Source organism: Cannabis sativa, chromosome 7 (assembly GCF_029168945.1).
Source record: "Cannabis sativa cultivar Pink pepper isolate KNU-18-1 chromosome 7, ASM2916894v1, whole genome shotgun sequence".
NCBI classification, from domain to species: domain Eukaryota; kingdom Viridiplantae; phylum Streptophyta; class Magnoliopsida; order Rosales; family Cannabaceae; genus Cannabis; species Cannabis sativa.
In genome coordinates this window covers 55,477,236-55,489,920 of record NC_083607.1, presented here as the reverse complement: position 1 = coordinate 55,489,920, position 12,685 = coordinate 55,477,236, and the positions used below count along the sequence as shown (strand labels likewise).

At 27.9% G+C, this 12,685-nt stretch overlaps 1 protein-coding gene across 1 annotated transcript; it reads left to right on the top strand.

The window, feature by feature from the left end:
* The first annotated feature begins 5,825 nt into the window (after positions 1–5,825).
* On the top strand, positions 5,826–8,396 carry LOC115697214 (ferredoxin--NADP reductase, root isozyme, chloroplastic). Its single transcript, XM_030624132.2, has 5 exons — positions 5,826–6,165; positions 6,300–6,356; positions 6,765–7,097; positions 7,191–7,410; positions 7,643–8,396. The coding sequence occupies exons 1-5, from the start codon at positions 6,136–6,138 to the stop codon at positions 8,140–8,142; spliced, it is 1,140 nt and encodes a 379-aa protein (XP_030479992.1). The 5' UTR covers positions 5,826–6,135; the 3' UTR covers positions 8,143–8,396.
* Positions 8,397–12,685: the final 4,289 nt, after the last annotated feature.

Sequence of the window (12,685 nt, the reverse complement as noted above, 5' to 3'; positions counted from 1 at the left end):
TCCTTGTTGAATCCACTCTTAGAACTTGGAATTGCACTCTCAGACTTATATAGAGCATATCATATGTTTCACGATATCAATATGCTATCTCATTTAACCATTGTTATAATCTTAATGTGATTTAGAGATCTTCTATATAGATGATTTACATCGAGATAGGACCAATTTACCGTTTACACCCCTCAATGTATTTTGCCCCTTTGAACACTTAGTTACCTGTAAATGATGTTTTAGTGATCTAGTATACAGTCACTGAAACAAGAGCTCATCCATTTACTTCTATTTAACTAAGCTCAAAAAGAATCATCACTTTACTTCTATACACCAGTAGAAGCTATAGATTTCCATATTTATGTTCAACACTCCCACTCAGTTATGCTATCATGTTCCCAAAATATATGTATCACCCTGATTCAAAAGTAGGCTTTAACTAATAAATCAAAGAACATGAATAACACTCCTGAGATTGAGCCTAAGCATATCAGGATTTAGATTCTCTTAATCTAAGATCAACTTCTGACATTGACTTGGAAAGATACAACGGTAAGTTTACAATATCTTTGACCAAGTTCAATATCGGTCCAGTCCAATGTATACTCCATACATTCGAAACTAGTATACTTTGCTAATGTTCTGGAAAGAACATAACACTTACTCCAAGTGTAAGTATACTTCATCGTTGATTATCACATCAGTGTAAATCCAAAACACTGATGAACAGGGACCAAATCTTCTGAATCATATAATCACAATCACATTCCACTGTACTGACAATACTGTAATTGTGAATAACTATATGTTCTGGATTTAACTGATTTTGTACATATATCAAGTATATATATTAAACCATAAACATGTAACATACATGTAATCATAAACCACTTCAATATTCTAAATTGATAACTAATCAGATTGTAATGGGTTTTATTTAGGGCACAAAACCCAACATTAAGCACACATCAATAATTGAAGGGAGTTCACTACTTAGTGTAGTTCAGAGATCAGATTAGCAAAGTGAATTACAAAGGGTTGCGTCAAATCATTAGAGGGAGTCTAAATTTGTTTAAGTCAATTATTTTTGTAATCTTTGATACTTTACTAATTGATTTCATTCTCTATGCGTAACCTCGTGTACTAGTATTGTTTAAAAGAACACTGATACCACATACAATTCTCTTATGTCAAGTTTTTAAATTCTGCACTATTATTTCTATTTTTTTTCTTTACTGTTATTAAAGAAAATTATTAGTATTTGCAAGAACACGATTTTTCAATAAGTAAATAAATGATTGAATTTAACATCGACACATTTTTACTTTTTTTTTTTTTTTTTGAAACTAAGCGTATTCATGCATTAATAACCGAAACACTAGTTAGACCTCTTGGTCATTACAAAATAGTTCCTCTGCAACTGAGGAAATCAAAATGGAACCGTACAATTGGTGGGTGAAAGCCCACTTAGTCACATTATGGGCAACAAAGTTACAAGTTCTATTAACATTTAAAAAGTTACAGCTAATAAAAGAGGGAGATGACTTAATACAAAAAGAGATATAGTTATTAAGGGCCTAATGGAATACATTCCTATTGAGCGCATTGATAACTAGTCTCGAGTCACTCTCCACAATAACATACTTGTACCTGACTCCAAAGCCGACGAGACAGCCAAAGAGCAGGTTGCAGCTTCTCCACATAAGGCATCCGAGAAATTCAGCCGAGACGTGTGAATCTAAATCACCTTACCCAGATGATTCCTTGCTACAACAGCTGTGCACATACTCTCTAAGCCTACTCTAACATCACAATTTATTTTTATCCAATCCTGAGGAGGTGGAGTCCAGGTCTCACACAAGATCGGCGCAGGGTTAGGCAAAAGAGAAGCATGTAGCTCTGCAAAAGAAGTGCAAATATTGTCAATACATTTCAGCACATCAGGAGGAGTATTATTGTGTACCCTTTCACTGCGCATCCTCCATATAATGTCAACAACAATTGAAGCATAAAGAAAGACTTCCTCAACCTGTATCCCCTTATTTTTAAGTTCCTAGATGAATTTTACCCAGTCCCAAAGACGAATACCAGTATCACAAACATGGTAGATACACTAAGGTGAGGATCGCCACAAATGCAGGGCCACTTCACAAGATAGATATAAATGTTCAATAGATTCATCATTCAATCCACATAAAGGACATCTCATATCGACACATTTTTACTAGTGTAGTATAAGACGACCAAATGGCATTTTTTTTTAAATGACCCAATGGCTGGCGAACAATTTGTCCTCAAAGTCTCAATTATAATATTTTTACCACGTCAAGACTAGTAATTGTGTTAAAAAAAATGTAAAAATTACATGAAATATGGGATTTCATAAAAAAATTAGAAAAATATGGCATTTATAAGTTTGTCACTCTTCTATGACATTTTTTCACGTTTAAGATTTTTTATGGTATTTGATATGCCATATTTTTATAAACTTATTATCCAATCTCATATTTTATATTTTTGTTTTTAGCTTAATTAGTTTTATTTTTTTTTTAATTTATTTTACATTTACATTTAAGGTTTCTTTCTATTTAGAAAATTTACACCAAATACTACATTTTTTTCAAACATTACATTTTTAATTTGACAAGAACATTTTACTTTTATACTTTTCTTAATTTTTTTTTTCTTTTTACTTATTGAAGCTTCAATTTTTTTTTTTGTCTTTTTTATATATTTTGTAGTCAATTTTCGCTCTCTTTTTTCTTTTCAATTTTTAAGTCAGTTGCTACTTTTTTTTTTCTTTCTTTCTCTTATCTCTCTATTTTTTTTTCTCTAATTTCTCTTTGTGTCTCTCTTTTTTTTTTAAATATTTTTTCTCAAACTAATTTTTTTCTCTTAATATATATAATAAGTGTACATTTTTATATTTCATTTTTTTTTTACAAAAATTAAATTTTTTTTTATTTAAACTACTATTTATTTTTTTTGTTAAAAACTAATTATTCCATTAAAAAAAGCAGAAAAAAAAAACCAGTTTCATCAACATCATCCTGAAAAAAAAAAAACAATATAAAAAATCATAATCTGAAAAGAATCCAAACTTTAAAAACTAGTTTCATCAACATTGAAAGAAACTAATAATTTCATTTAAAGAATAAAAAAAATAGTTTCGTCAACAAGATAATGAAAAAAATTACAATCTAAAACGATACTAACTTTAAAAACCAGTTTCATCAATATTAAAAGAAACGAATTATTTCATTAAAAGAGGCAAAAAAAAAAATAGTTTCATCAATAACATAATAAAAAATACACAATGTCTAATAACTAAACTTTTACAAACGATACTAAATTTAAAAACCAGTTTCGAACATATAAATTTTATATCAATACCTAATAATCAAACTTCTAACTTCATTCTTTATTTTGGCATTTAATTTTTTATTTGCTTGCTCAAAAATTAAAGTTAATTTAAACATACAATATGCAGCAAATATAACAAAGAGAATCATAAATTAAAATCAAAGAGAAAAAAAAGAAACAAAGAAAATTAAAGAGACAAAAATACAATAAAAACTATAAAAGAATAACAAAAAAAACAGTGGAATGTGAGAAACCAGTTAGTAAAACAACCAAAATAAAAACAAACAAATAAAAACCAGTTTCTTGAAATAAATTAATAAAAAATTGAATAAAACTCAATTTTGAACAACAATAAAAAAATCAGTTATAAAAACTAGTTACTTAAAAAAAACCAGTTATGAAAATAATAAAATAATATGTGTGTCAGAAACTGGTTAATTAAAATAAAATAAAAATTGTTGTTCAAATATCATACAATAATAAAACTGGTTTATACAAACTAAAAAATATAAAATAATATTATATAAATGGAGCAACCCCATTACAGAACAGTTAAAACCTGTGAAACCAGTTTTGACGTTATAAAAAATTATAACAAAATACAAATGTTAATAATAAAGTTAATTGAAACCAGTTTCATCAGATAATCAAATAAAAAAGAAAAAAACACACACACAAAATTACAAAAAAAAAATACTAATCACAAATATAATCAAAACAACACATAATGCATACCAATAATTTAATAACAAAATATAAGTGTAAGTTTCAAACCTGGAAACAAAATAATAAAAAAGTAACTTAAAAAAAAATATAATAACATAATGAAACTATTTTTTTATTCTTTTAATGAAATTATTAGTTTCTTTCAATGTTGATGAAACTGATTTTTAAAGTTTATATTATTTTTAGAATATAATTTTTTATATTGTTTTTTTTTCAGGATGATGTTGATGAAACTGGTTTTTTTTTCTGTGCTTTTAAAGAAATAATTAGTTTTTAATAAAAAAAAACAAAGAAAAAAATAGTAGTTTAAATAAAAAAAAAAACAAGTTTAATTTCTGTAAAAAAAAAATAATATCTATAGTTGAGATCATTTTTTATTTATTTTAGTATTTTATTTTTTAAAAAAAAGAAAAAAATATATAAAAGGAAATACAGAGTTAAAGTTTTTTATGGCATTCCTGATGACTTTTTCCCATATTTGTAAGTTTTTTCAAAAAATGACATATTTAGTGTAATTAAATTTTATGCCATATATATCAAAACTTATCTTTATTTTCCCATATTTTTGTAAATAGCCCTAAAAAAAAATTGATATAACAAATGTTGTAGAATTCTTATACTATACAGTACCAATTCAAGAAAAAAAATGGTAATCATACTATACGAAATATTGTTATTGCTCATTTTTTTTAGAAGAAAACCCCAACAAACCAACTTTCAAGCTTGATATTGCTCATTTTAATAGGGAAATTTACATGGTATACTAACTTTTACTATTTTTTTTATAGAAATACTGCTAGGCGGTATTTTTTACTTTTTTACTGTATTTTTTTATAAGTTTCATACTACACTATACTGTGTAAAGTTTTCACTGGTATCTACTGGTGTTTTTTAGGTGTTCTACTGTTATTTTGAGTTGTTCTGCTTTGTGTTTTACTGGTGTTTTATAAAAACACAGTATTTTTGAAAAGATTTCCGTGTGACAGTATTTTTGTAAAAGTTAATTCAAATTTTAGTATTTTTATAAATTTCTCTTTTAATATTAGGTTAGTATTTTAATTTAATAAATATATAAAAAAAATACTAATTATTCATTAAAGGCCACCTCTTATAATGTTTCATACGTTAAAGTGCAATATGCTAATGAAGTTACACCTAAAATCCAAAGCCAATTTGAATTCATCAACAACAATATTGGTAAGTTTCACAAGTGGTTTGATGTGATCATCCTTTTTAGCTAATAATATAGTGATGAGGGCCTTTAATGCAATAAACAAATAGTTTATTCCTCAAAAAGAAAAATTGGAAAAGAGAAATAATAATAATAATAATAATAATAATAATAATAATAATAATAATAATAAGGTTAAATAGAGACAGAAGTACCTAAAATTTTGAGTTTGTAAGTGACATAAAACTAATGATTTTTTTAGCGGCATAAGTACTCAATTTTTATAAAACTATAACTTTCTTTCAGTTTCATCAGTACAGACTCTATTATTGTCTTAAACATGGCACATATAAAATCCAGATTCTGAATTATTTGGTCTAGACGTAAATATGTAGTATCAGTTACTTCTAAATCTTCTTTTAATAAATTTAAAACAGAGCATGTACTGACAAAAATAAAGCAAAATTACAATTTTACAAACATTAAGTACATATGCTACTAATAAAAATCATTGAATTTATGCCACTTATAAATTTAAAATTTAGATACTTATTGCTATTTACCGTAATAATAATAATAATAATAAAGAAATTGCAAGTTACTACTCAAGCAGAGAACAACAATAATAATAATAAAGAAAGTCAATCAAAGTGAGAGAGAGAGAGAGAGAGAGAGAGAGATGGCGCCGTAGTTACAGTAAAGAGCAAACCGAAGGAACCAACCAAACACAAGCCTAAACCTGTCCTTTGATAGTCTCCAAAGGATCATCACTCTCTTCAACACACCTAATCAGCTACTCCTCTCCTTCCCTATAACTATATTAACACCCTTCACTCTCTTCAACCTTCCCCAAATATCTTTCTCTTTCTCTAGATTTCTCCGCCATGGCTCACTCCATTTCCACCCTCTCTCAGGTTTGTCTTTGCTTTTTAGATACCCTTTGTTTGGTTCTCGAGAATGTTGAGCAAAGTCTTAATCTTTTTCTTTCTTTATTGGTTTTCTCATATCCAAATCAACTTTTGCTTAATGGGTTTGTTTCGTTTTGAAGGTTTCTGTGACTGTTCCCGTTGGAAGTGATTGCTCCCTTAAGCGATCTGTGTTTAAGGTTTGTTTGCTGATCAATTTTATTTTTTTTCAATTGAAGGGTTTTGTAATCTAGTATGGACAAATACCTGTCGTTTTCCAGATTGGACAAAACATGATTTTGTAATTGAAAACATTCAATTTTTGGATATTTTTGTCTGTTTTGTTTTACAATAGATTGATTGTTTTCCCTATTCATGTTCAGTGGTATTAGTTTTGATGGCACTTTTTAAAGTTGTTCCTCTATAATGATTTTAATGGTCATTAGTCTCAAACAAAATCCATATGAATTAATAATTTGTGTAAGGACAAATGAATTCTAGGTTGGACCATAAAGAATTTAATATAATCTGAGCCATGGTGTATATGTTATTTTATATAGTTGATGATTTCTCAAAAAAAAAAAACTTGTTTTATTTGTGTTTTGCAGACCAATACTCTAAACTTTCCTGATAAATCTTTGGCACCTACATTATCTTTGAACTTCAAGACAAAGAATGGGGTGTCAAGAGATCGAAAAGTACTGTGTATGTCTGTGCAACAAGCATCCGCGCCTAAGGTCGCTGTTTCGCCTTTACACCTTGAAGATGCCAAAGAGCCCCCGTTGAATTTACACAAGCCTAAGGAACCTTACACAGCAACCATTGTTTCTGTTGAGAGGATAGTGGGCCCAAAAGCACCTGGAGAGACTTGCCATGTCGTGATTGATCATGGCGGCAATGTACCTTACTGGGAAGGACAAAGTTATGGAATAATTCCCCCGGTAAGTTGTCAAGATCATTACGTATAATCTTCGCGTTAGATCTCATTGTGAAACATTATGCTAATACAAACAATATATTTGTTTTCATCACAGGGCGAAAACCCAAAGAAACCTGGAATGCCTCAGAATGTTCGTCTTTATTCTATAGCATCGACTAGGTATGGGGATTTCTTTGATGGTAAGACTGCTAGCTTGTGTGTGCGTCGTGCTGTTTACTATGATCCTGAAACAGGGAAAGAGGATCCTTCCAAGAATGGGGTGTGCAGTAACTACTTGTGCAATTCGAAGCCTGGAGATAAAGTTAAAGTTACAGGTAAATGAATGTCGAGTATGGTTCTGCCATGAAAGGGTTGTTTTTGCCTCTAGAACTTTAGTTATGGAAGGTACTAGTTAGGGGTATTTCTTTCAAGTAGGTTTAGAAAGGAACCAAGGAAATTGAAAGCAGACATTATTGGCTAACTTATTTGTGTATGGTTTCACTTGTCATGTTCATTTTATTTTGGTAAAGATTGATGAAACATGTTTCTTCTTTCCTATTATTGCAGGCCCCTCTGGCAAGATAATGCTTTTGCCTGAAGATAACCCAAATGCCACTCACATAATGATCGCTACTGGAACTGGTGTTGCACCATACAGAGGCTATCTACGTCGTATGTTCATGGAATCTGTTCCAACTTTCAAGTTCGGTGGCCTTGCTTGGTTATTCCTCGGGGTTGCCAACAATGACAGTCTACTTTATGATGAAGAGTTCACCAAATATCTCAAGGACTACCCTGATAACTTCCGGTATGACAAAGCACTTAGCCGAGAACATAAGAACAAGAACGGTGGAAAGATGTACGTCCAAGATAAGATTGAAGAATACAGTGACGAAATCTTTAAACTCTTGGACAATGGAGCTCACATTTACTTCTGTGGACTCAAAGGGATGATGCCTGGAATCCAAGAAACCCTCAAGAGGGTTGCTGAGCAGAGAGGGGAGAGTTGGGATGAGAAACTTTCACAGCTCAAAAAGAACAAGCATTGGCATGTCGAAGTCTATTGATACTACATATATTTGTTGACCACATTAAGCATCTCCATTGCTATCTAGGCTTACCCAGATAATGTTCTTTCATCTCATCCCCCTTCTGATGAGATTCAAGGAGTAGTTTGAGTAGTAGTACTGTTGTCATTCATCTGTATTAATTGTTGAATAATATGAGAGAAGAAGGATTTCTCGGGGGATGAAACAAATTGAGAAACTATTTTGAATTGGCCATTTATGAGTATTAATTAATATAATATGCTTGTACTGCAGCTCTGTGTAGAAGTTGATTGTGCCATTTTACATGCTTTATGCACTCAAGTATTGTCTTCTGATTAGTTGTGTCATTATGCCTCTGCCTTGTTTGTGGTGAAACAGTCATGAACAAGTCTCAATCTAAATTTGCATGAATCTTTGCACTTGGGAATTACTTAATTTCGATTTTCACACTCTTAAGCTAAGTAGTTAGGTGAATGAATGTGAATAGTACTAATACAACAACATTCTTGTTTGTGCTTTATCTCATTTAGAAGTCTTAATTGGAATATGTTCGCTCTAAACAGAGGAGTGTTTTTCATGCCCAATTCTACCAAAATTATGCCTAATCATCCCTATAGTCCCACCACTACTAAATAGCACATAACTCTAATTCCTATGATCTAATCATACTAAACTTGTTTCAACCCAGCCAATTAAGTGAACTATACCATACTATAACTTTTCTACATGTAAAGAACTGTTCATGATTTAAAATAGTTTTAATAATTTCATTCATATCATTTTTCTTTTAAGAAAATATGTTGTATTATTACATTATAATATACTGAACAACAAAATATAAAATTTACATACGAATTACATTCAAAATTCTTTATGCCTTAACTCTATATCTAACAGGACCATTGATATCCCTTAAAGCTTCTTTTATAATAAAGTTAGGAGCTTCTGAAAACCACGAAAATTCGTCTCTGGAAAAAAAACCGTGATTGGCCAGCAGATCGGCAACTTGATTTCCTTCTCGGTATATATGTGAATATATTAAATTCATTGTTTGAATTTGCTGTAAAGTCTTCAACCATTCTTCTCTGATTGTGATTGGAACATCTGTTTTGTTATTGGCTATCATTGACAAAGTGAGAATCGAGTCCACTTCTAACCATACACAATGCCATTGGTTAGCACAGGCAATGTTGATTGCTTTAATCACTCCATAGAGTTCTGCTTCGAGTGAAGTTTTATTCCCAAGAAATGAACTAAATGCTCCTAGAATCGTGCCATTGCAGTCTCGAAATACGCCTCCACAACTTGCTTCGTTGGAACGACCTTTTGCAGCGCCATCAGTATTAATTTTAATGAAATTTTGTGGTGGAGGAAACCAACTCACTTCATCAATTTGTAGCTTCCTAGGTACCTATATTAAAAAAATATATATTCATTAAATTAGTATATTCATTTCATATTTCATGGTAGACTCAATTAATATTTGAATTAGTTAATTAATTATAAATAATTTGTATGTATACCTTAGTTAAAGTTTTGGGTAATGAAGCTAATTCCTGAAAACCATTAGATCCCCAAGAATGTCTGTATTCACATGCTTCGCCTTTTTTACATTGTCCAACAGCCCAAAATTTGCAAATGGTGTTCATATTATGGTTGTAGGAGCAAAATGACATATCCATAATCTCCATCTGTATAATTTAGAAGCAAATTAAAATTAATTAAGTGATGCTTTTACATATTATTATTCAAGAAAGATAATAAAAATTAATATCTATATTTGAGTTATGATATATAATATAAAGAATATGGGGAAATTTATACAAAATACCATTTTAGCAAAATTTTCATATTTTTACAGCCAAATATATATATATATATATATATATATTACATTTTTACAAAATTGTTGTTTCAATTTAATAGTTTTTAATTAGAATTATATAGCGTTTTATAAAAATAACATGAAACAAGAAAATCACATAAAAAAAAGTATACAAATAACAAGAAAACAATAGAAAAAATAATGAAATTACAACACAAAAACAATATGTATATATTAAGATCAGCTTAAAGTTTTAAGATTTGATTATTTACTTTGTATGCTTGTTTGTTTTTACTATCTTCTGTGTTGGTAGTTGATCTGAAAATGATGTTATTGAAGTGAAGAGAAACTAGCTAAGATGCTATTCAAGTAAGTGGGAGCTAGCTAGGATGTTAAGGATTATGAAAACCTATTAAATTAATGTGTTCGAACTAAGAATAAGTTTTGCAGAAAATAAAGAGTTTTCGAGTACTACTTATGAATGGCTTATTTATAAGCATATTTTAACTGTAACGTTCTAATTAAAATATATTTTAAAATATTAAATATAAATATATATCTAAAACAGTTTTAAAAAAATCCCAACCGCCCCTCAACTTTCCTAATTTGTTTTCTTTAAGTTCAAATATTATATTTTCCTTTTTATTAAAAAAATCTTAAAATTGATTTAGTAAAAAAAATTAAAACCGACTAAAATAATAATAATAAAATGAATTATATTATCCTCAAGTAATAATATGTTTACAACCAAAATTTTGTCTTATTCAACTCACTATTTTACTTATCTCAAAAAAAAAAACTCACTATTTTATATTAGTATATAGTATAAAATATAGATACACTAATTTGTTTTGAAAAATAAATAAGAAATAAAATAAATATTTCGTCTATAGAATTAACTCGTTCAACTTTCATTCTTGTTTTCTTTATTTGTCCTCTTTGAGTTGAGATAATTCCATAAGCATTTCCCACTCTAGTCTTACTATTTTTTGATTTCTTTCCTATAATATAATTGTAACAAATATGTGGTCTGCGATTACATAATAATGCTCTTCTCCTTCAAATTTTTCATTTTCCCCGATCCACCCACCTGTGTCCACCGGTCTTCGCCAGTCTCCGTTGGTCTCGTTTGTCTTTCGTTTCTGTAAACTGGTAATATATATTACAATATTATCATATATAAGTTATTTATATTAATATTTTTTGTTTTATCTTGTTAGAAAAACTATTTATTATTGGATACCACCACCACTGAACCCTCCACTACAGTGGTAGTAATTTTATTTTCTTTTTCTTTTTGAAAAATTATGATCTTCTTTTAAGAGTTTTTGGATTTTTTGAAATTTTAATATATAATGTGTATTTGGTTTTTGAATCCCCCATTGCTGAGTTTGATGTTATTTTTCTGGATTCTATAGGATTTCGGGTTTGGATTTTTTGGGCTGAGAAAAGTGGCTGTTGATTTTTAGTTTAATAAGGTTTTTTGATTGCTTTTTTACGATTTTTTGAAAGCTTATTTGCTGCAATATTAATGTCCAATTATTATAGTAAAATTATTTGTATTCTTTAATTAAAAAAACCTATTTATATTCTTATATAACTCTTATCATTGTATATTAATATTCTATTATTATATTAAAACCATTTGTATTCTCTATTTGAAAAAAAAAAAAAAAACTATTATATTCTTCCATTATAAAAAACTTATATATAATGTTCAAATATAAGTTAAACTTTATAGAATTTTTGTTATTTTAATTTTTTTTCCATCTAATTTTTTATGTTGATTTATTTTTATTACTTGACAATATACATTTATTTTTTGAATTTTTTGTTATATATATTTTTTTTAATTCTTGATGTTCTATATTTTTTAGATTTTGGAAAAGATTAATGATTGGCAAATTCTTATCCAATAGATATTTTGCAGCAAAATTATTAGGTAGTTTTTTCTCTTGCTATGAAAAATTATATTATTTTTATTTTTATTTGGTTTTTAATTACAATTTTTTTGTCAAAGTTTTAATTACAAGTTAAGTATTAAGTTTTTCTCCAATAATTTTTTTTTTTTTTGTACCAAAGTCCACTCATAGTTTTAAAATTTTTGTTATATTAATTTTATTTCTTTTTAATTCTTGATGTTGATCTATTTTCACTACTTAGCAATGTATGTTCATTTTTTAAGTTTTTATTATATTTTTCTAATTTTTTGATGTTTTATATTTTTAGATTACTTGAAAAAGACTATTCATTGATAAATTATTCTCCAATGAATATTTTGCAACAAAATTATTGGATAATTTTTTTCTTGCTTTGAAAGATTTTTTATATATATATTTAAGTATCAAGCTCTTCTTTAATAGATTTTTTCACTTCAAAGTTATTAGTAATTCTTCGTACTTTAAAAATCTATATTAATTTGATTTTTATTTATTTTTTCATTACAAAGTATAATAAAATGATAAATTTTTATCTCTCTCCATAAATTTTTTTATATATTATAACACAGATATATACATGTATATCTAAGAAAACCTATTATAAGAGCTAATATAATTTTTTTTTAATTTTATTTTTTTACATTTTCATAATGAATAATTAAATTTTTATTATATTTCTCTCCTTCAATCATGAGCTTTAATTTTTTATTATCTTAACTATTTTATAATAAATTACATATATATTTATATTAATTTTAATGATACCTTTTGATTTTTTTTAATAATTTACATAATA

What these genes read in the sequence shown, in the direction of transcription:
- LOC115697214 (XM_030624132.2), top strand. Translation starts at nt 6,136, where the DNA reads ATGGCTCACTCCATTTCCACCCTCTCTCAG. An exon ending in CCATTTCCACCCTCTCTCAG is followed by an intron (nt 6,166 to 6,299) that starts GTTTGTCTTTGC and finishes TTCGTTTTGAAG; the next exon opens with GTTTCTGTGACTGTTCCCGT. An exon ending in GTTATGGAATAATTCCCCCG is followed by an intron (nt 7,098 to 7,190) that starts GTAAGTTGTCAA and finishes TTTTCATCACAG; the next exon opens with GGCGAAAACCCAAAGAAACC.